At 32.9% G+C, this 23,618-nt stretch overlaps 3 protein-coding genes across 3 annotated transcripts; 2 read left to right on the top strand and 1 right to left on the bottom strand.

The window, feature by feature from the left end:
- Positions 957 to 6,082, top strand: LOC105173978 (transcription initiation factor TFIID subunit 15). The gene is made up of 8 exons (XM_011095922.2): positions 957 to 1,104; positions 1,352 to 1,494; positions 2,035 to 2,372; positions 2,486 to 2,695; positions 3,826 to 3,909; positions 4,340 to 4,421; positions 4,497 to 4,623; positions 5,573 to 6,082. Exons 2-8 carry the CDS (start codon positions 1,375 to 1,377, stop codon positions 5,782 to 5,784), a joined length of 1,173 nt encoding a protein of 390 aa, XP_011094224.1. The 5' UTR covers positions 957 to 1,104; positions 1,352 to 1,374; the 3' UTR covers positions 5,785 to 6,082.
- Positions 12,456 to 16,461, top strand: LOC105173977 (cytokinin riboside 5'-monophosphate phosphoribohydrolase LOG7). The gene is made up of 7 exons (XM_011095921.2): positions 12,456 to 12,771; positions 13,734 to 13,831; positions 14,500 to 14,530; positions 14,697 to 14,796; positions 14,917 to 14,987; positions 15,632 to 15,775; positions 16,061 to 16,461. The coding sequence occupies exons 1-7, from the start codon at positions 12,661 to 12,663 to the stop codon at positions 16,154 to 16,156; spliced, it is 651 nt and encodes a 216-aa protein (XP_011094223.1). The 5' UTR covers positions 12,456 to 12,660; the 3' UTR covers positions 16,157 to 16,461.
- On the bottom strand, positions 19,010 to 23,463 carry LOC105173976 (2-Cys peroxiredoxin BAS1, chloroplastic). The gene is made up of 7 exons (XM_011095920.2): positions 23,107 to 23,463; positions 22,510 to 22,584; positions 21,713 to 21,794; positions 21,548 to 21,627; positions 21,079 to 21,204; positions 20,170 to 20,283; positions 19,010 to 19,363 (listed from the first exon to the last, which is right to left on the bottom strand). The coding sequence occupies exons 1-7, from the start codon at positions 23,302 to 23,304 to the stop codon at positions 19,247 to 19,249; spliced, it is 792 nt and encodes a 263-aa protein (XP_011094222.1). The 5' UTR covers positions 23,305 to 23,463; the 3' UTR covers positions 19,010 to 19,246.

The raw sequence follows: 23,618 nt of genomic DNA, 5'->3' as shown, positions 1-23,618 counted from the left end.
AAAAGCACGGAGGGGGGGGGGGGGGGGGGGGAGGAGTTAGAACCATCCCACTTGGCTCCATGTGTGCATTTAAACACGTCATGAGCCAAACTATTACACTGTTTATGATTTTTTCAAAAATTCCACGTGAGTTTGATTTACCATATTCTTTAAATTTATGAGACATTTAAGCAAACTACATAGTTGGCGCTTTTTAATCCACTTGATAGCATCTGCCGAATCTATTTCAAATATAACTTTCTCAAAAACTAGATCATTCATCCTTTCAATCACAAGTCGAATTGCTCGGAACTCCAAAAGAGATGTGTTGCATGTGAAAGCCTTATGTTAGTTTTACATGAAAAAACAAAAGAATGTAGTAAAAGTAGTTATAAGTTTTTGAAAGACATTAATGGGTAAATTACATTGCCACCCCTGTGATTAGGTCAAAATACAAGAACACTTTTTATCTTTTGTAAAAATTATAAATATAGCCCTATTGTTATGATTTTAATTAAAATTTTATCCTAGTTAAAAATAAAAACTTACACTAACGTTTTAGGGTGTAGTTATAATTTTACAAAGGTAAGGAGTGTTTGTATATTTTATCTTAATCTTAAAGAACGATAATGTAAGTAGTTCAAATTTGAAGATAAAATAAATAATTAGTTAAAATTAAAAAAATGAATTAATATTGAATATTCATAAATAAATAATTAGTATGAGAGTTAATTGATTAAGAAAATGCCTATATTATTTAACTAAATATATTTTAAGGGTTTTTGGTATAGAAATGTGTAATGTAATACAAGTTACAATATAATGAAATCTACAAACTGGACTTCCATGGTAACATACTGCGATGGGCCAATATATAATAAAGTTAACAGCTTCGCCAATTGGGTTTTGGATGGTGGGCCAGAAGGATTGGATCAGCAGTAGACGGAGGCCCAATCGTTTTTTATACGACGCAAATATCCTACGATGTACCCTGGAATTACGTTCCATGCCCCAAGGTATATTTCCAATTGACTTGATCCCTTTCGCAGCCACCGATTCCCCACTTCTTTCCTCATCCCTCTCAGCGGAGTAACCTGCGACGGCGGGCACCTGCACCGGCGAAAGGTGCTATTCCTCTCTGATTTCTCTTCGTGTTTTCCGTGCTTTATGAAATCCTAACTCGGTAATTCATCATTATGGAAGAATGGTGCTTTACTGTTATTATCAGTTTCTGTTACATCGTGACCACTATAAATAGGGTTCTAGATTTCTTATTTTATGCGAAGTTCTAGTTGAAGTTGGTTTCGTATTACTTGATTGGCTAGGGGAATCAGAAGGGTAATTGCGCGCCCTAATTAATTTTTTTGTTCAGGCGATTCATGAAATTGGAGCACAATGGCAAACTATTCGGGAAAAGGAGCCCCGACGAATGGGTCTGTTTATGTTTGTAACTTGCCGGTTGGGACAGATGAGAATATGTTGGCTGAGCACTTCGGTACTATTGGCTTGCTAAAGGTATTGTTCCACATGAGGTATTGCTTGAGATGTTATTAAATTCGTTATTTCATTTTCCATCCTGTAAGCAAGCAACTTTCGGATATCCATCATCTTTTTTAACGATTTCTATGTTTGCTTGTTGCTCAACTATATGATATATGTTCGTTGTTCATGTGAACATGAGCAATGTATATGTGGTGTGCAGATATCTTTGTGTATAAATTTACTTACTCCTTAGCCCAATTCTTTCTGGAGTATAGTTTCTATGTTTGTTTGTCGCGCAACTATATGATATATGTTCGTTGTCCATGTGAATGTGAGCAATGTATATGTGGTGTGCACGTGGGTTTGTGTACAAATTTACTTACAGCTCCTTAGCCCAGTTCTTTATGGGTTTATCTTCCACAACCTAGCCAATAATCAGGAAGTTTCGTTAAACCAGTCTATGTTTTCAGGTTTGAACATTTGTGTATGTGTCTATGTGCTCCACCTGAGTGTGTATAGGCATGCTTTATATTGTCAGTGGCTTCTAGACTGAAGTGTACTTCTGCTTTATAGAAAGACAAAAGAACTGGGCGTCCCAAGATATGGTTATACCGTGATAAAGTGACAAATGAGCCCAAAGGAGATGCCACAGTCACGTATGAGGACCCACATGCTGCATTGGCTGCTGTTGAATGGTTCAACAACAACGATTTTCATGGATCCAAAATTGGAGTCTTCATGGCGGAGACAAAGAGCAAAGATGAAGCAGGGAATAATGTAGTTAGTGATCTGAACGGGCTGGAGGAAGGAGCTAGTGATGTGGATGGTGGGGGTGGAAGAGGAAGAGGTCGAGGTGATGCTGGGGGGAAACCATGGCAACAAGAGGGAGATTGGTTGTGTACGAATACAAGGTCTGTGATGTGATTATTGGTGAGCTGCTCATTCTTTCTCTTTTACTAATCTTTCATGTTTTGCCCATTAATTATCTGTGCAAGTACTCTCTCATACTTTCCGGTGGAAACAGTTGTGGCAATGTAAACTTTGCGTTTCGAGGTGTCTGCAACCGTTGTGGAACTGCACGTCCGGCTGGAGCCTCTGGCGGTGGTGGTGCTGGTGGTGGCCGAGGAAGGGGCCGAGGTGGGGGTGGCCATGATTTAGGAGGCCCTACTCGTGCCGTTGGTGCTGGTGCTACTGGAGGAGGGCTGTTTGGTCCTAATGATTGGCCTTGTCCAATGTAAGAATGTGAATGGTTTGGACCCCTCCCACAATTCTCTATATTTGAAATCATGTTGATGGTTTAGTCTTTTTCAGTCTGGAAGATATATAATTACTGTTCTCCAAGCTAAATCAATGTTGTTTACGATCCATCCACTCTGGACTTGTCAACTCAGAAGGAAGAAAGTCTCATACCAAGTGGGCTTGTCACTTGGAAATTATAACCATGTCTTAATTGGGGTACCAATGTCCAGGGGAGAGTGACAATCTGTATTTTTTTGCATTGAATTTTGGCCCATCTTTAATGCTATAGTTGGAGCAAAGAAGTAAATCGCATGCGGATTTCTTACTCAATTTAAGAGTTGTAAATCTCATGGTTGAATATGAGTTTTACTGCAGTAGGATTTGAAACTAGTATTGTTGGCTGAAGGATTTTCTCTAAACTCAAAAAAACATTACTTTTTTAAGAAAACATGTCCAGAACTTAATTTCTGGGGAAATATCCCATGAGCAATCACTCCATCAAGTCCTTTTATACTCCCAAGTTAACGTAGTATTTATCCAAGTACAGATGCAGAAGTCTCTGGAAAATGGATCCAGTAGGAAAATATGCTTTAGTATTTCTTTATCAGCTGCCTCTGTGGATTGAGAGGTGCCATTTAAAATTTTATTTTTTAGCTGTCGAACTCTTGCTCAAATAAGCACAATTTAATCCAGTTTTTTTTATATATATTGACATAGCATAACCATTATACATGAATTTTAGTTGTCATGTTTTGTGTCAATTTTGGTGACTGACTTTGTAAGTCCCAGCTTTTATGGACACTGCTACTTGATTACGAATATAGATATCTGTGGAAGGAAAACCGGATAGGTTTAGTTGGACGAGAATGTGTATCATATTCATTGTTGCTATTGTTTTAGATGGATTTCTGCAAAAGGTTTTCTGGATACAATGATTTCGTATGTGTGGTCTTTTCACCTAGGTTATTCTGGGAAGTTATTAGCTTCTCTTTTTCTGATACTTACTTTGGTTGGATGCCATCTATTCTGTTTATACTATGTGATGGCTTTCAGGTTTCATTTGTTCAATTATTTAAAGCATGTTTTTGTATGTCCTTTGTATTTACTTTTGAATTATTGATTTAGGTGTGGAAATATTAACTGGGCAAAGCGCACAAAATGCAACATCTGCAATACCAATAAACCTGGACTTAGTGAGGGAGGAGTGAGGTATGCCTGTATGTCAATATTACATTTTTGGCTTCTTCTCTTCGTGCTGTATTCATTCCTTTACAGGCTTTGTTACTGTCTCTCCAGGGGATAAACTTGCAGACTTATTTCTTATTTACATATGTGGCTTTTCGGAATATTGAATCAGGCGTCTTTCATTGCACTTGCTCAAATTTTCTCCTTCCAGGATCTTCAGATGTTTTTTTTGAATTTTTTTACGTGTCTATGTCAAGCTTGTTTCTGGAAACTATAAAGAAGTTGATGAATATGTGTTCTATCCTTTCTCTGGCTCTCGAGTTGACTTCTCTTAATCTTTGTTTGGCATGTGCTCTGAAAGAGAGAGGGCTTTGGAATCGTTTTCTTCTCCTATCTATTAATCTACGTTGTTAGTTGAATACTGATATTGGTCCACTTTTGACTTCTGATGTAGAGGAGGGCGTGGTGGAGGCTACAAAGAACTTGACGAAGAAGAAATAGAAGAGACAAGACGGCGCCGCCGAGAGGCTGAAGAAGTAATTCCATCTTTCTTTAGAAGTTTGGTTCATTACGTAATCTGAGGCAATAAATATAATTGTTTATGATCTCAGGATGATGGTGAAATGTATGATGAGTTTGGAAACCTTAAGAAAAAATTCCGTGCGAAAACACAACAAGCTGAAAAGGCTCTGGGTGTTCCTGGTGTTGGACGTGCAGGATGGGAGGTTGAGGAACTAGGTATGCTAATGAATTTTGTCTCTTGTGCGAACAGTGTTATTGGACTATTATAATATTACCATTGGTCCTAATTCCTAATTACTAATATGCACATTGCATGAGACTATTACGTTTGAATGCCGAATCCAGTGAATAGCCCTGCTTGGTAATTTTTTGCTAGTCAGGTTGGCATGTTTACACAAGTCGTCTTTGTCTTTGGCCATGTGCTTAAGTGTATTTGTTGTGCACTTACTCTAGGTGGCCAAATGCTAATGTTGGAGAATTGATTCTATTTCATATTTTCTTGTCAAAGTAATTTTGACCTCGCCATTTGGACCTTTATCTTTGTAACATCTGATCTATGGACAAAAATGACCTATCTGTGTCTAGCTTTGTTGCAGCAAAGAAACTGTAACCATATTACTTTTGTGCTCATTTTTCTATAGTTTCATATAGCAATTATCGAGAACCAGGTAATTGTAATCACTGTCATCCAAATTTTGGATTGTAATTGGTGCCCTTGATAAAGTGTTGCTCAATTCTTGACAAGCGTACCTTGATGTTCAGTTGAATGCATTCATTGGTAGCATATCTGTTCTAGTGCTGCTGCAAAACTGCGTACTTTATCTTGGTAGCACTTGGAAACAGAATAACAGATACAGTTCCTATATTACTAGGAGTTGAGATGCTTGTAATGGTTGAAATTTTGGTGTAGCAAAGACATTATTATTCATATCCACTTTCTTTCCCTTATCTCTGCTTCATCTGTCACTTGGTCTCCAACCAGGATATCAGCCTAGGGCCATGGCTACTGCTCCAGCTCCTTCCCAGCTTTGTGCAAATCTTTTTTGTTATTTTCTAGAATGAGACTGGAGAAAATCCAATCTTTATATTCATATAGCTTTACTGTTACAAATTGCCAACTTTTAGCTTGTAACTGAATTTAGAATTGATGCGGGTGTTTTTGCAGGTGCAGGTGAAAGGGATAGAAAAGACAGAAGTAAGGACAGGGGAAGAGAGCGTGATGATAGGGAGAGGGAGAGGCACCGAAGTAGAGAACATGATAGGCAAAGAGATAGAGATCGAGGTTACGAGTATGATCGAGACAGGGACAGAGATTATGGACGGGAACGAGAACGAGAACGAGAACGTGATAGGGAGCGCAGCAGGTACCGTAGTTGAGGATTCAAGCACCGGGAATATTTATCTTCTTCTCAGGTTTTGTGGATGAAGATGTGCTCTATATTATTAGGCACAATGATTTTCAATATGAAGTTAAAATGATTCTCTTGCATGATGTTTTGGCCTTTTAAAATGTTGGCATATTCACAATTGAGGAAAACAAAGTTTGTATTTTGTCGTGCAAGGTTACTGAACTTCTTGAGTGCAGAATCGTGGAAGAATGATTGGATTTGAGCCACCTGTTTAATACAGGTGTTCCTCATTCCTCTCATCTCTCTCCCTGGAGTAATTCTCATAACATCTGAGGCGTTTGGTTTTATTTCTAGAAGTTATTTTCTAGTTTTACAGTATTTTGATTTTGGAAGTTTGTCTGTCTACTCCAATTTTCTTGAAAATGCTCATTTTTACAGCCTCGACTATCGAAAATATACTTTTCAAATAATCTTTTCAGACCTCATCATTGTCTAGTAAAAGACGGTGTGATGATGATATGATTTGTTTTCACATCATGTTGATTTTTTAAGAATTAAAAATAATATTTATATTTTCAATTTTTACACCTTTAGAAACGTACAATCTAGATATATTTTCATTTTTTTCACAAAAATTAATAAAGAGTTTTCGTCCTATTAAAAATGCTGAAGATTAAGATTAAAAATAAAAACAAAATCAAACGTCTATTCACCTTCATCTTCAAATTATATCGGTCTAGTAAAATTAATATATGAGGTCTACTCAAATGTAGAGGAGTCGTGACTCGTAAATTACATATAGTGATTTAGTATTTTATTTGGGGAAAAATTCAAGCAATTCTTATGAAATTATAAATGAGTAAATTATCTTTTTATAAAATAATTTAGTAATTTATTTTTTTTATATTTTTTAAAATACAATAATTTATCTTTTTGTATTTTTTAAAATGAAGCAATTTATCTTTTTAGACGGGAAAGTAAATTGTTTTATTTTAACTAACTCAGGAGTAAATTACTTCATTTTTAACTAATAAAGGGGGTATATTGCTACTTTTTTTTTATAGAGAATAATCTACTCATTTGCAATATTACAAGAGAGTAAATTGCATTAAATTCATTTTATTTATGACGTCTACATTGATTGTCCATGATCTGCAATTGAGTTACAAATTTAATCTATTTAAGTTGGTGACATTCTTATTATAATTTTTTTCCCTCTACAAAATAAAATTAGGAAACTTTAGCAGGTGACAGAATCATTCACATACCCATTTTCGACGTGTTTTTCCCATAATTTATACTATTTATCAAGCATGAAATGAAATGGCTATAGTAGCTATGCTTGATTAGCAAAACGTGAGGCGATTAAAATCTCCTACAAAGATACTTAGTCTTCTAAAAGCTGGCTATTAATTCTCTATCACTACTTCCTTTTTTTAATTTTTCATTTTAACTAAATAAATATTTAAACTATTCACATTTGAGTATGTTTTGATCACTAGTAGGCTATTACTTATTTTTTCTTAAAGAAAAAGTGAAAAAAAAAATAATCAAAGTGATTGAAACAGCATTTGATGTGAGCACATAGTCTTGCGTGCGAGCCGGATTAGCCTTTTCATATGGTTTAAATAACATCAATTTGGTCCAATCTCATGTTTTATATTTAAACTTGGCTAAATCACAACAGATCCTGTTGCAATATTAATGTTATAAAAACATTAAGTTAGGAAATATTAAGAGCAATTAAGTAGAGAGTAGAAGATCCGTGGAGGGTTTTTTTTAGCTTATCAAGTAAGACACATATGCTCATTTTTATTTCTTTAATATAACCATTAGACTGCTTCAAGTATCTTTGGGATACAAACGCAAATCCTATCTTCTTATGTATCAACCACACTAAAGCTAATTACATAATTAAAATTCTACACCATCATATCCAATCGCTTATTATAATTGTAAAGGGAGAGTTTTTATTCAAATTGAATCCAATTAAATTTGAATGAACCATATAATACCCGTCATGTAATTAGTACATAATTTAATAAAAATGATCATTGGTTGGATCAGATTGAATTTAATTTAAATATAAAAAAAAAATTGTTGCAAGGCAATCCAACAAGTTGCTTGATTTTTTCAGATTACATATATATATATATATAGAGAGAGAGAGAGAGAGGGTGGGGGAGTCGTGTACTTGTGGGTTAAATTGATATGACAAGGCTTTCAATCAGTAGTGACTAGTGAGAGTTGATTGTCCAGGCTTAGAGTATGGGGAGTCTATGTTTCCAAGTTGTGGAGGAAACAAATGTAATGAAATCCCATCTCAAAATTTGCACACCTCATGTCCACATTATTTACAAGGATTAATTATAATGATCTTCTCTAATTAATTATAAATTTATAACCCCTTCTTTTTAGATTACAAAAAATCTTTTCTTTTAATAAGAAACTCAGCAGACGGATGTGGAAGATCAACTTCCCCTCCTTCAAATATTAAAATTTATACTTCACAAGAACCTCATTTCAATGTTGCTATAATTATTAAATATACAAATCCCACTCCAAATTTTAGAAAATACTCCATCTATAAAATGGACCTTACTATTAAATTTTGGAGATATTGATGTGGTTATTATTGTTTTTTTTTTTTGGAAATTATAATAGCCAAATGTTCTTTTGAAATTTATGGATATATTAAAATTATTATGTGTGTGCCTATTTTATGTAAAATTGCAATATCAAATATGTTTGTTTTGATAATTTGATCGAATTTGAGTGGTGGGGTGGAGGTCTCGGACTGGGAGTTCGAATTTTATAAATTTGGATTTTTTTTATCTATTTTTAATAGTAGTGTCTGATCTCTTTGTTTACTTTGTTTGTATTTATTGATTTTAAAATATTGATATATTAAATTTGTGTTTGAATTTGAATATATTAAATGATATAACTATGAATCATTTTAAAAAAAAAAGAAGAAGTAGAAGAAGAATAGTCAATCCAATTATAGAATTCGCAAACAAAGACACTGCATGATTTGCTTAAAGTAAATGAGATTTGATTAGATTATTTTATGAAAATTATGAAAATCTACATATGTGTGTGTGTGTGTTAAAGTGTTAATATTATAAGATTTATTTCATAATAAAATTTAATTTCAATGGCATTATGCACTTCCACTCTTCTTATGTGGTTCCACATAGTTAGATGGGCACGCGTGTAATTACAAATGCGCCCCTGTAAATTTGACAAATTACAAAGAATAATTTGAGAAAATCAAACTGAAATCTTAGACGATGTCTCAATTTTTCATCCAAAACTTTGTATGAACTTTAGGTACACACTGAAAAATGAAAACTCAAATGGGACTCAATTTATTATCTATATATAAATGGAAAATAATAAAATACTCTAATAATTATATTTATTTTCCTTTTCCCTGGAAATGACCCAATGAGATTATCTCATCTTATGGCCGTAAAATTACCCTCAATCAATTGCTTATAGTCGTTACCTCATGTTGATGTGACTAATTCCAATTGATGTGACTAATTCTTTAGTTCCATTATGTAATATTATTGCATCCATTTTATTCTTGAAATCATCTTATTAACTTAAATAGTTGAGTTAAAATCTATAATTGGGACCTGCTCAACATATATTTAGTTCAAATAATTTTTTTGATTAACGGTAAATATATATCTTTTATATGTATTAATATGTGAAAATGTATGAATATAATTTGATTATTAAAAAAATTACTTGACATGCAAAAAATTAGAATAAGATAACCGATGATAAATATTGATATTTTTTGTTAATATCAGCAAATTTAGTGAATTTTAACTAATGAATAAACTTATTTACTATATGAAAATAAACTTTGAATGTATAATATGTAATTTTTTAAATTATATGAAATTTATATGTAGTTAAATCAGAATTATAGAAGGAGAGTGTAATTATTAAAAAAAAAAAAATGATAGGATGGACAAGTGAAAAAGTTACAACTTGTAGAAGTAGGGATGAGGAGATTGGAAAATGTGGAAAGATAAGTAATGTAAGTTTGATGGAATGACACCATTTTTAATTACATCCACACTATATTTATTGCACTTTTGCTTGATTTATGCTCTTTGACTGATTGATATGTTCACAATTGAAAAAAGTAAATTGTTACTATGCCATCCTTTACTGAAATTTTGTATTGTTATACTTAAATTATTTGTAATTTAAAAAATTACATCTAATACTCTTGAAATATTTATTTAATAAGTAAATTACTCATCTAGCTAAAATTTAATTTCTTATTTAATTTATTACATCGAATGTTGCGTATTTAATTTAGTTATTAGTTTAAAATGGTAGGTGTCATTTCTGTTGCAATGATTAATTAATAGTTGTTTTGATAATTAATTAAGGTGGCTGGTAATGAATCGCACAGCAGATATATGGGAGGATTGAAATCTGTACTAATAATAAAACTATATAATATTTCTGCAGTGCTAATAATATTAAGGGATAATTACACTAATTTCTCTTAAAATTTGGTGTAATTATATTTAAATTTTTAAAAAATTACATTTAATATATGTAAAATTTGCTTCAATTTTAACAAATAATTCATAATAATACTAATATTTGATTCGAGTTGTTTTTCTAAAGGATGAGATTGTGTGTTTTAAAATTTAAAAAAAAAAAAACTAATTAAATCGTCCCTATTCAAAAAGATAATTTTAAGGTGGTGTTTTCTCACTTATCTTTCTTCTCTCATCTCAATCATTTCCTCTCCTCCTCTATTATTTGAGAGTCTTTTTTGTAATTTTTTATTGTTCTATGTTTTTAGTTTTTAATTATATATTTCTATCTTAATTAAAATAATTATCCTTTCATTCTCTCCTTACAAAATATAATAATGTAATTGAGATTTTGTATAATTTTTTTTATATTATGATATAAAAGGATTTAGGATAAATTACAGGTACCCTTATATGAAGTTTAGCATAGTTATTGATATCTTCTTATTATTTGAAAATTATTAATACCCTTTCAAATTAAAAATAATTATATAGCCCCCAGATGGTAAGATGAGAATTACTACTTTGCCTTTACTGATATATTTTTGCCAAAAAAGGAAAAAAGAAAAATTGTAAACATATAAAAGAAAAAATTAGGGTGAGTAAAATAAATAATCTATAAAGCATATTGGTCCATAAACATATTTTAAATTTTTTAAATAATATATAGAATTACAATTTATGATCCAAAATGGTATTTTAGGCAATTTGTCATTAAAAAATCGATTAAAACCTAATAGAGACTAACGGAATGTGTCCGTTGTTAATATGAAATTCAAATTAAGGGTATTTAAAATTTTTTTAATAATAAAAAAATATTTATAATTAGGTCAATTATAACAAGGTGTGGCTCTAATTTACTCAAATATTTAATAAAGTATTACAATTTTTATTTCTTAATAGTTTAAAAAATTAAATACAGTTACCACCCCTGAAATATCCACCCACATTAATTATCCCCTAAAATAGTAAAATTTAAAAAAAAAAAACACTCCGACCTTTACTTTTTAAGTTGGAAAAGTATATTTTATAGATACTATGAGCAAAGAATTTTAAAAAGTAAATGTCAGGATTTTTTTTAAGATTTTTAATACTTTAAATAATAATTGAGGTGGGATGAATACTTTATTCATAATATTTAAAGCCTAGTTTTTTACACACACGTTGAGTTGGCGACGAACTAATTAACTAGAATCAGTACAAGAGGTGTGGAGCAATTTTTGAGTAATTTAAGCGTGAAAATAGAGGTGACAGTCTTGGCTTTAATTCCAACATTATTTTTAGTTTAGCAAAAAATTTCTTTAAATAACGGGGAAAAAATCATATATAATTTATTACAATACATATATGTTTATTAAATGAATAATATATATATATATATATTACATCTTTCAATTGTTAGAAAAATTGATTCATCCTCACTAATTAATTTCAAATGTGTTGTCAAAATAATATATTATTTATATTATTTAAGAGAAGAATTTATACATATTATACGAGTATATATTAATAAAATAAAAGGATAATTACACTTCTCCTGGTTTGGTGTAATTACGCTAGATCTCATGTGATTTGAAAAATTACATCTAACACTTTTGAGATTTACTTTCGTTTAACAAGTAAGTCTAACCATTAGCAAAATTCACTGATAGGTTGAAAAAACTGAATGATAAATCGATATTATCGATTGCTTTATTACTGACTTATAGCACGCCAAATAATTTTCTTTTTCTGACTAACTACCCTTATAACATTGAAAATATATCTTTTTACATGCATTAACGCATGAAGAAGTATGAGAATATTTGGTTATAAAAAAATTATTTGACTTGCAATACATCAATAATAAGTTAATCAAGGTTAAATATAGATTTTTGTTCAATTTGTTAATATAAGTAAATTTGATGGATTTGGATTAACGAAGTAAATTATTTTATAGACAAAAATAAATTTTAAGGATGTTAAATATAATTAATTACAACAAATCTAACGGAAGAAGGGTGTAAAAAAAATAAAAATTACAACATAATTAAAAATAAACAATTGAATAGGGTGGCATTGTCCTTTTGGGTTTTGGTAAGTAAGTGCAAACACAAAATTAAGGCTGGTTGTGGGAGAGAGAGAGTACTGAGATTAAATAGTCCCTAAACCACGGAAATTAGAGCGTGCGGAGAGAGAGAGAGAGAGAAAGCGGGAGTGAGAGACTGATGCCTCCTAAATGTGGGTATATATATATAACCCGATACACAGTTCAAGGACATCATTATTCACAGAGAGAGAGAGAGAGAGAGAGGGAGACATTGTGAGAGTGTTTGATCAGAGAAGTGGAGATGGAGGAGGAGAAGAAATCAAGATTCAAAAGAATTTGTGTATTCTGCGGCAGCAGTTCTGGCAAGAAACCAAGCTATCAAGAAGCTGCTGTTGAGTTGGGAAGAGAACTGGTAATCATACACATACATCAATCCATCACCATCAGCATCATATTAAACTCCCCTTAATGAACCAACTAAAACCTTCATCTCCCAAGAAAAATAAATTCATCACCATGCCCCACTACCAACCCATGCCATTTTCTTCATCTTTTACACACCAAAATCTTCCTTAAATTCAAATACCCCTTTTTTCTCTGCATTAATCTTCACATCTTGGTCCAAGGGTTTTCCCTTCTTCTCTTCTTGATCAGTAGTGAATTTCACATTCACACACACATATGTATGTATAGCTTCAAATAGTCTTTTTCTACCAGCAACTCGATCCTAATTTTTTGATAATTTTCATGTACACTCTTGCTTGCTCTAAGATCTTAAACATATATATTTGTTTTGTGTTCATTGCTTCTTGTCTTAATCCTCTCTCTCATTGTTCCATTCTCGTTGGGGAAAATCTGGGTAAGAAAGTTTAGGGTTTAAGTTCTGTTTGGCATGAGAGAGAGAGAGAGAAGAGACTGCTAGCTGTAACCTGCCTGTCAGTTGAGAGCAGCCTTCTTGCATGATCTTAGTTTATCGGGGCGGTGTGATAAAAAAATTCCTGCCTATGAATGGGGAACCAAACGTGCCCTCTTGATATCATGACTGTTTTAAGCGTGTTCCGTTTCATCCCCCCTCCATTGCTATACCTTCATCATTTTTGTTGATGGAGATTAATTTTCCCATTTTATATCTTCATGCACGTATAATCATATCCATGTTTTCCTTTTTTACTTTTTATTTTTCACCATATGGGCTTATATTAATCTTCATATATATTTCTTTTGAGTTATATTTTTGAAATTAATTAAAATATAAAAGAAAAATTGGAACTGGAATGTGATGATGAGTTTGTGAATGTGAAAATGGGGTTATTGTGACGCGTGTAAATAATTTTGTTTTCTCGATGTTATTTGTAATTTCAATTTTTTTTGAAGGTGGAGAGAAGGATTGATTTGGTCTATGGAGGTGGAAGCGTGGGTCTGATGGGTCTTGTTTCTCAGGCAGTTCATGATGGTGGGCGCCATGTTCTAGGGTACTATACTCTCTCTCTCATCTTTCTCTCTCTATACACACACACACACTCTCAGCCTCTATCTGTGTGTAAAAGTATCAAAAGACAGACATCATTTCCCTTCTCATAATTCCCATCTTTTGTTTGATGTATGGAAATGTGAATGTCTTTCTACATCATTCTTCAAAACTTGCAAAGTCTCTCAAAATTCATGAAAGGATAGTGTCCTTCTTACCACCCAAAGGCAGACATCATGGGATCAACTGCTTGCTGGCTGCTGCTGCTCTTTATACCTTTTCCTTTGAGACAGTAAAAAATTCTACTTATGTTTTTTGTCACTCCTTAAAATAATATATGTGTGCTCATATATTTCAGTATGTAATATTTGGACCAGAGTATGATTCTGGTCTGTGCTATGTCAGTTCCACACTGGAAATTGTTGCAAGAAAGTAGTGACTTTCTTTAGTTGATTCTTGATCAATTTCTTTGTTGGTTACATTATGTAATTATCAGTTGATCTTTACACTACAAATGTTTTCTTTTTTTCGCCACAACATAGGAAACATCAATCCATCCTCTTAAATATTAATTTCTTGTAATCTTTTCATATGTATGCTAACAATGTCAAAGTTCTTGCTACATATATATTTGCTAAGAGAAGGGCGTTCCTCTTTTTGACTATGTTGCAGGGTTATTCCAAGAACTCTTATGCCCCGAGAGGTTAGGACAATGAAAACTTCAATATCTACTATAAATAATTTCAATTAATAATATAGCATGATTAGTTACTTCCTTTTAATGATTTCTAATTAATATATATACTTTTATTATACAAATTTTGGTGAGGCTCGTTTGAGTTCATAATGTGCTAGCTTTGTGATCACAGATAACGGGAGAAACAATTGGAGAAGTACGAGCTGTGTCCGACATGCACCAGAGGAAGGCTGAGATGGCCCGACAAGCCGATGCCTTCATCGCCCTACCCGGTATATGATATGTATATATTTTAAATAAGAAAACAATTATTGCAGCAGAATAGTTTTCTTTCTTGCTCAATTGTCTCAATATTAAAGTATGCTAATTAACCATCCTTTGTCAATTTTCAGGTGGTTATGGCACTCTCGAAGAGTTGCTTGAAGTTATTACATGGGCTCAGCTTGGAATCCATCGTAAACCAGTAATACACTTTTCCCCTAATTTCTCAATACTATAGAGAAAGAATGATCCCTTACATGATCATAGTTTATGTAGATGATGAAAGCATTTCGATTTTTTAAAAGGCCAATAACATTTTGTTGTAATAAGTGCATTAATTGTGGCCGATTATCCTGGTAAAAATTCTTCCAAACATGGATGAATTATGACATATGTTGAACAATTTCATGTCAGATAGTCATAGTGTAAGAATAAATTACATCTTGAAAAGCCTTCTTTACACTCTTATCTTAATACAGATTGAAAAATTAGGCTTGGAAAGAGAAAAAAGAAAAGTGTCTGAATCTTGACATTCCAAATACGTTGGCTTGGCATGTTCGTTTTACACATCATCGTCTCTTTTCTTCTATATACCTTAAAAGTAAGCATGTCTTCTAAAACTTTGGTCAAAAGTAGTTGTCAACAAAACATAATAGGAAAGGTATCTATCCATGTGGAAAGCCTTTGTCTTGGTTCACATGGAAAAGATAGTACAAGATTTGGTATTTGCAATCATACATTGATTTGAATTGTGAGTGATGAGTTTCTTAGCATTAGAAAAAAATGGGCAAAACGTGCTTTTGGTTATACTAAATTCAGACACTAATTAATCTAATGATAATGCAGGTGGGGCTGTTGAATGTCGAGGGTTACTATAATTCGTTGTTGTCTTTTCTTGATAAGGCCGTTGATGAAGGCTTTATCTCCCCAACGGCACGTCGCATTATCGTGTCTGCTCCGACAGCCAAACAGTTGGTCAGAGAGCTTGAGGTATACTATTATTACATTAATTCATTCTTCAAATGTTGTCTTATACTAAAATAACTATTAAGAAAAGTAGAGTGCTTTGGACAGTTTGCAAGTACGAAAGTAATGAAGTTGTTTAATGTTGGATTTGTGTACTTGGTGGGAGGGCCCTTTACTATTCTATTCCTCTTTGGAAGATCAATTTTTTTTATTGAAATTATATTTTGCCCTCTTGAAATTTGAGAATCACAATTAGACCCCCCTTGAATTTTGGGAATTACGTTTAAAATCTGAGGTTATGTCTTTCAGGAGCATATCCCAGAATACGATGAGATCACATCCAAATTGATCTGGGAAGAGGTTGAAAGACTGAACTACATGCCTGATTCCGATGTTCCAACGTGACATGCCGACGAACGAAACTGATTTTTTGTCTAAGAATTCCAAGTATATATACGATGATGGAAGCGTATTTTGCCAGACGACTGCTGCACAGGAACTTTGCTTTTTGTATTTTGAAACATTAATGCCCTCTTCTTGCAAAGATAAACCACGTATACGTGTATCAGGGAAATAGTTGAAAACGGTAACCTTTTGTATGGATCTGCATTAAGGCTTTTAATTTTATTCAACATGACATTCCTACTATGTAGTTATATTTCCTTCTATGTCCAATATTAGTCCATGTTGTCTGTATTCTGAAGCACCAAGAACTCCGTATAGTGGCTAAAATCAAAGAACAAAAATAATTGTATTGAAATTATTATATAGTTGGGTTTATATTTTAACAAATTATATATATATAATTGGGTTATTTTTAAATTAATTCAATAAATTAAAAAAAAATGGCAGTGAGGAAACATGCAACAAGATATGGAAAAAATGCAACTCTATGTGATATTACAAATGAGCAAATTATCATCTTATGAATTTTTTTTAACAATTTACTTTCTTTGTGTTTTTTAAAATGCAATAATATACCACCCTGTTTTTTTTTTTTAAATGAAGTAATTTACCTTCCTAAATTGTTTTATTTTAAATAACACTGAGGTAAATTGTCATATTTTTTTTATAGAGGGATAATTTACTCATTTACAATATCATAGGGAGGTAAATTGAATTAAATTCGCAAGATATTGAACCTAAAAAAACTACATAAAATACTACGAACGAGACGAAATAAAAAAATATAATTATAAAATAAAAGCCTAGATAATGAAATCTCATAACGAGCGACAACCTTTATAGCAGATGATTACATACATGGATAAATCATTTCACAATTCTTTCCATAATATATATATATATATATATATGACAATTTAAATTTCTGACAACAAACAATACACTTAAATAATAACTAATTAAACTTACATTGTCCGAACAATATTAATTATAATGAATGTGTGTCCTGCATTACATGGCCCAAAATGTTGGTTGTTGGTTCCACACGGATCTAGAGTTTTGTCGGAATATTTTTGTGCGATGGACGGGTGGGTGTGTGGGTCTACTTAGTTTTGTAATATTATTACTTTTGCTATATATTCTGCTACTTTAAATTTCAATATGTTGTGCCTATTTTCAATTTTCAATTCTCCTAAATTATGAGACTTGAAACAAAAATTAAATAAAACGGAGCAGCACGATTTCATCATCATATAAGAAATTGCTAAACTTAATTGATGTCGCACCCGCCAAATGTTACCACTAATATTTGGTATCAATGTCAGATAAATATTGATATATTTGATATGATTTGAATTTATAATGTCAAATTTGTTCATAAAATCATAATTTTAACTACTAAATTAAAACATACATCATTAGTAAGGCAGAGGATTAAATTCTTGAAAGTATTATGTTGTTCATCTTCATCCATAATTAGTTAATTAAGAGCTAATTAATTAATGTAACTCATAATTGGAATGAGTTCTTATAATATCACGACAAAGAAGAGACGTCAGATCTTACTTAATTATTCTCCACATATATTGGCCAATTCAAGGGACGGATCCTTTTCCAAGATTAATGGACAGGGAACAAACCATATATATTTATACATTTTTAATTTGAATTAATTGTAAAATGAGTAAATTATAACGTACTTTTTTAAAATTTATCATAATTAACAAATACTTTATAAAATTAACAGTCATTTAACAAATATTCCCTCATAACAATCTAATATAGGGAGTATTTATTAAATAATTATTAATTTCAAATAAAATATTTATAATTTTTCAAACGACAATTGAATATATATTATTATGATAAATTTAAAGAAAGTCCGTTATAATTTATAAAACTTATAAAGTTGTCTCACACATTATTGGGAATTCATGGACTAAGATTCTTCCTAATCTGATACCAAATATTGTAATATTATCTTAGGATCTCATCATCAATCCGTATCCTATTATCTATAATCACAAAGAATATATAGTATGGATGATTATTCATTATTACATATATAGCTTATGTCTGAATGAGTGGGAATGGTAGGGTTTGGTCGGCCGGGGAGTAAATATAGGTCACATGAAGGTGTACATGTGAACCACTTGCCTGTTGTTCAGATGTTCCATTCGCATTCTTGTGATCCACGTGAATATATATAGTCAACTCCTCTAAGGATCTTAGTTGTTGCTTCATTTTTATACACACGTGTCATTCCAAAATTTTAGTTCAAATTGGATTTAATAATTATATTAATCTAGTGGATACATTATATTTATTATATAATTATTGTGTAATATAAAAAAAAATTTGGGTACAATTGTAGTATGATTAATTTGATATGATCGTACCTAATTCATGATGAAATAAAAATTAATAGCGAATACTAATTAATTATCATTGCCCAACGATTATTAGTCATGATTTCTATAAGTGAAATCAAAACATTTATTGAAACTAAAAACTGTGGCAAATATTTTGATTAAAGACAAAATCATGGTGAATATTGATTAGTTATAATTAAATCATGATTTTACATTAATTTTATTTTATTATAATAGATAGTATTAATTTATTATAATTTTTAGGGCAGAATGATATAAAGTGTGGAGAATAACCAATTTAGTTGCAGGGCGTTTCAATATTATTAAAAAAATATTATGTTTTAATTCATTACAGACATACCTCATATAAAATATGCTTGGATTTAAGTGCAGAAGACGTTTTCGCCATTCAAGTTTAATACATTTAATTTCTTGTTTGTCATAGCTTCTTGAGGACGATCTATCTTTCATAATTCTGCAGTTGGATGGATGTGCAAGGTTTTACAAACTTCAAATGGTGTAAATACAATTTTAATTTAATAAGGGACTTTTCTGTAATTGCGAGAAACCCCAAGAAGTTGAGGTAACAAATTACCTTAACATTAGTCAAACTCAATAGTAGAAAACTTGCTACATGATGATAACAAAACTTTCAACCACCTCTCTGAACAAACAAATGACACCACCAGTGTAGCTCTCAAGCTCAGCGTGCTCCGGCTTAAATTGCGGAAAAGTATTCCTTGCTGAGCTTAGGATCCGGTTTCATGGACTTCTCCCCAGGCTTCCATCCAGCTGGGCATACTTCATCAGGGTTATCTTGCACATACTGCAAAGCCTGCAGAAGAATCATACACCGCATGTAAATGCTAAATACCTCATCGCCTTACTCAAGATTCCGATAAATGCACTGATGAAATGAACGCAAGAATGAACCGGAAAAGACTTTTAATGGACCACTGCAGCAATAGAAGATATAGCTATATCAACTTTATTTATTTTTTACCCTAATAAAAGAGGAGACTTGTGTTGTGACATATGGGACAAAATGGCTCGGAAGTTTTCGTTATTGATGGATTGTCGATATGTGTGGAAGGAATGGGTGTGCTGTACGTGGAACTCATGGTCTGGTGGAATTTATCAACGGAGGGTTTGTGGATTATACTGGCCTAAGGAGATGGAAGTGAGAGAGGGAGAGGAAGAGACACCACCAGAAGAAGGGTTTCAAGAGTATCGAATACTATATTCAGAAAGCAGCAGGACAGAAAGAAAAGAAGTGGAACTTGACTTCAACTAGGAATGTCTCAATAAATTGTTGTTCTAGCCATATTTCCATCTGCCTCCATATCTAGTTATAAGCACCCACCACTGTGCAGTTTCTAGTTTTCAAGTTCCTCTGACTCTCCAGAAGAACCTTCCACTCCCTAGTGCACGGATTCTGAATTAACCAAGAACTCCTTCCCTTCAAGGAAGGAAATTCTCTTCTTTTCTGTCTTATGTCATACTTTTATCTTTCTCCCTTTATTTGAGCGGAGGGAGAGACAGATATTTACTGGAACTATCAAAACAGGCCATAGGGGACAGGACATAACCCTGGGACTATAGCCTACAACTCTGTCCTTGCTTGTTTTATATTTAAAGTACCTGGAGCGTTCTCAGTGTTTCATCAACACTACGGCCAATTGCAAGATTGTTGATAGTGGAGTGTTGAATAACTCCCTCCTTGTCGATGATGAAAAGCCCTCTTAATGCAATTCCCTGAAACAGCAGAACCAGATAATAAGAAGATTTAGGATCATTGATTTTCTTGATCTTTCGATCTTATGAAAGGCTTCACTATTGCAGCTGCAACTTTTTGCTCATATCCATGGTTTGGGGAAGACTCATAAAAGCAATGAGTAAAATTAATGATTAAGGTGGACTGTGCATCCCATTAACCCTGCCATAGTCATGGTAAAAAGCTCTAGGAAGAAAGATGGATGGTATTATCAAATTCACCATCAGCACAAAGATCTTACCTTCCACCAGCTACCATTATTGTTAAATCATTGACAGGATGTTACATGCTGCTGCTAATTTATGTCCAAACTAGAACTGAGCTTGACAAGTAAATAATGCACAAAAAACTTACAATCTCAACTAATTAGATACGTAGTTGTACTCTAACCAAACATACTGGATATTTACAAGAGTGCAGATTGGTTATTATTGGCAAGCACAATGTCACTTTAACACCACTTCATTAGGCTAGTAGCACCCATATAGTTGCAGAGCACTTTGGTTTCTTAGATTGGTTTCCTATGCAGGGATACGATATATGCCAAGAGCTACTAGAGCACCATATTCATGTGGAGATTTGATTAAATCAGATTCTTTTGTCTCTTAGGAGGAGTTAGATCAGCATATTTGTCTTTTACATCATTAGCTAATATCAGATGTCAAACTCCTGCAGCCAGGTAACATCACAAATTACACTCATATGTTCAGCCACACGGATCAACTTTACAATGTGAAATGAAGAAAGCCAGGAAGTGCAAGCACTAAAATACATACCTGATCCGGAATCAGCACACCATATGATTTTGAAATTGATTTGGTCACATCAGAAATTAATGGATAATTCAAATCGCCCAAACCCCCAGACTTTCTGTCTGTTTGGACCCACGCAAGGTGAGAAAACTACAGGAAAATTAGCAATAAGATCAGTAAATGGTAAAATGAAATAAGGAATTCGTTAGGACTCAATAGATGGACGGCATAGACAGCATAGGAACACAATTGTAGTTGATATATCTATAAGTACTCACTCTCATGATCACCTAACAGCAAAATTAAATACAAGAAAGCGTCTAAGGTCACAGGCAAGGAACAAGAAGCAGAGCTAAGAGGACCCAATTGAAAATAAAATAGAAGCATCAGCCACTGTAACTGTCGATATAAGTGATTTAGTAATGACAGGAAGTTGATAAGTAGGAACATGAAATTTTCAACCAGCTTTTCAGATGTAAAAAGTAAGACTTACCACACTGTCTATGGATACACCTAGTACTTCTGTGTTCAATTTCTGAAATTCTTCATAACGGTCACTGAAAGCAGTGATCTCTGCAACAGAAATAATGGAACAGATTGTAAAGATTCCAAGGAATTACCAGTTAGCTGTGATCAGAAGGTCCAGTTTCAGACTCACCAGTGGGACAAACAAAGGTGAAGTCCAGTGGGTAGAAAAAGAGAATGACATATTTCTTTCCTATATACTCTGAGAGTTTAACCTACATAAAAATTAACCCTAATCAGTTAAAAGATTATCACTAGATATGACAAGCACCTGTTGCACAATGGCGGAAGCAGGAAGCATAATAGAATAAGATGCAGAGGTCTAAATACCATTACATACAGCATGTCCAAATTTCACAGCCAAAGAATCAGAAACAAACCTGAGATACCTCTTGTTTAAATCTCTTTGTGGAAAATGCTAGAAAAAGTTAAACTACATGTGTAATAGGAATCACGATCCAATTTATCCTGATAGCTTAATTTATGTAATTTAAAGCTTTCGCAGGAAGTAAAATATCTGCCCATTTTAGAACATAAATATCTCTTCCAGGAACTAACATAAGTTGGATTGAGGAACTTGAGGGCCAAGGATTTCAATTCTATAATAACAAACCAATTGAACTTGTTTGATTATTTTAACTTAAAATGATTTCAAATATTGTGGCGCCCCTTTGTTGCTATCTTTTGAATCAGTATGGTGGATTTTAAAATCACCTAATATTAGAACTATTACGAATCCTTGCCTCAAAATAAAAATCCATTTACTCAAGCAGAACCTAACTGAATACTAATCCTTTAGTAGACAGCTTCAGAAAAAAATTAGTATAAACCTTCTAATTAGGTAGAAGCAAATATATGACCGCATCACTTATGGTAAAAATGGCATATATCATAGGTTGTATGCTTAGACAGCAGTAGCAAGCAGTTTACCTTAATAAATTCCTGATCAAAAACAGCCTCTGCCTCGAAATCTGGAGCTGTATTTCCAACCAGTGGAAGTTCACTCTGTCGGAAAAGACAAATATCTCACAACAAGAATAGCAAAATATCTAATGATATATGAAGGGCCATCAAATAATATGATCAACCAATCAAAATGACCAATCACCTAGATTTAAATCATTAAATATATATTCTCAGGAAGCAGAGGCTGACAACTATTGCAAGTCCTAAACCTTTCCAAATTCACTAATACATTTAATGTTTGGTCTGTGTCAAATATTACATTGAACAAAATACATCACGAAAAATGAGAAGCTGAGAACCTCAATTGCAAAACTCCTTTTATCCTTAATCTCACAATAAAAACACTGAACATTAGCAAATTGAGCCAAGTACTATACATACTAATTAATATGGATACCATTAAGAAAAGAAAACGCGACTCCATACACGTGCATTGACCAATATTGACGCTTTAAGTAACTCTGAGCACATTCAAATGGTGTTAGAACATGAGCAGGACAGATTCATCTCAACCACTGATCCATAGCAAAGTCATAACTGAGAGCAAACAGCAAAACTTACGGCACGGACGATCAAACTGCGTCGTTTGGAAGAAGAGCTGGAAGACAGGGCACGGGGGACACGGTACACGAAGGGTCTGCCGGAGAATGAGGAAGCAAGGGAAATGGATTGAGAAGAGATGGAATTTTTGGAAACAACGCAAGCTCTTGGATTGGAAGAGATGAGAGCAGCCACTGAAGTAGCCGCAGAGCAAGCCATTGTCAATGGAGTCGTAATTCAGAGTATCGGGGAGCTCGCTCTCTCCTCCGGCGACGAATGGCTGTGTTGAGTGCTGCAGCCTGCAAATTTGGTAGGATATCCAGTATTTTGGGGTCTTAAGGTGGAGACTCGTTGGTGGGGATATGAGAAGATAAGTCCACTCAGCTCAGTTGTGTGGCAAAAACTGTGTCGTTTCCGGGTTTTATTTTGCTTCAATTTGTCTATCTATACAAAAATTAACAAATCATATTCCCGCAAAATTTCATACTCGAATTAAATTAATTATACTTACTATATAATTTATTACTTTTTTT

The sequence above is a fragment of the Sesamum indicum genome, linkage group LG11 (assembly GCF_000512975.1).
Source record: "Sesamum indicum cultivar Zhongzhi No. 13 linkage group LG11, S_indicum_v1.0, whole genome shotgun sequence".
NCBI lineage: Eukaryota > Viridiplantae > Streptophyta > Magnoliopsida > Lamiales > Pedaliaceae > Sesamum > Sesamum indicum.
This window is presented reverse-complemented; position numbering and strand designations above follow the sequence as displayed.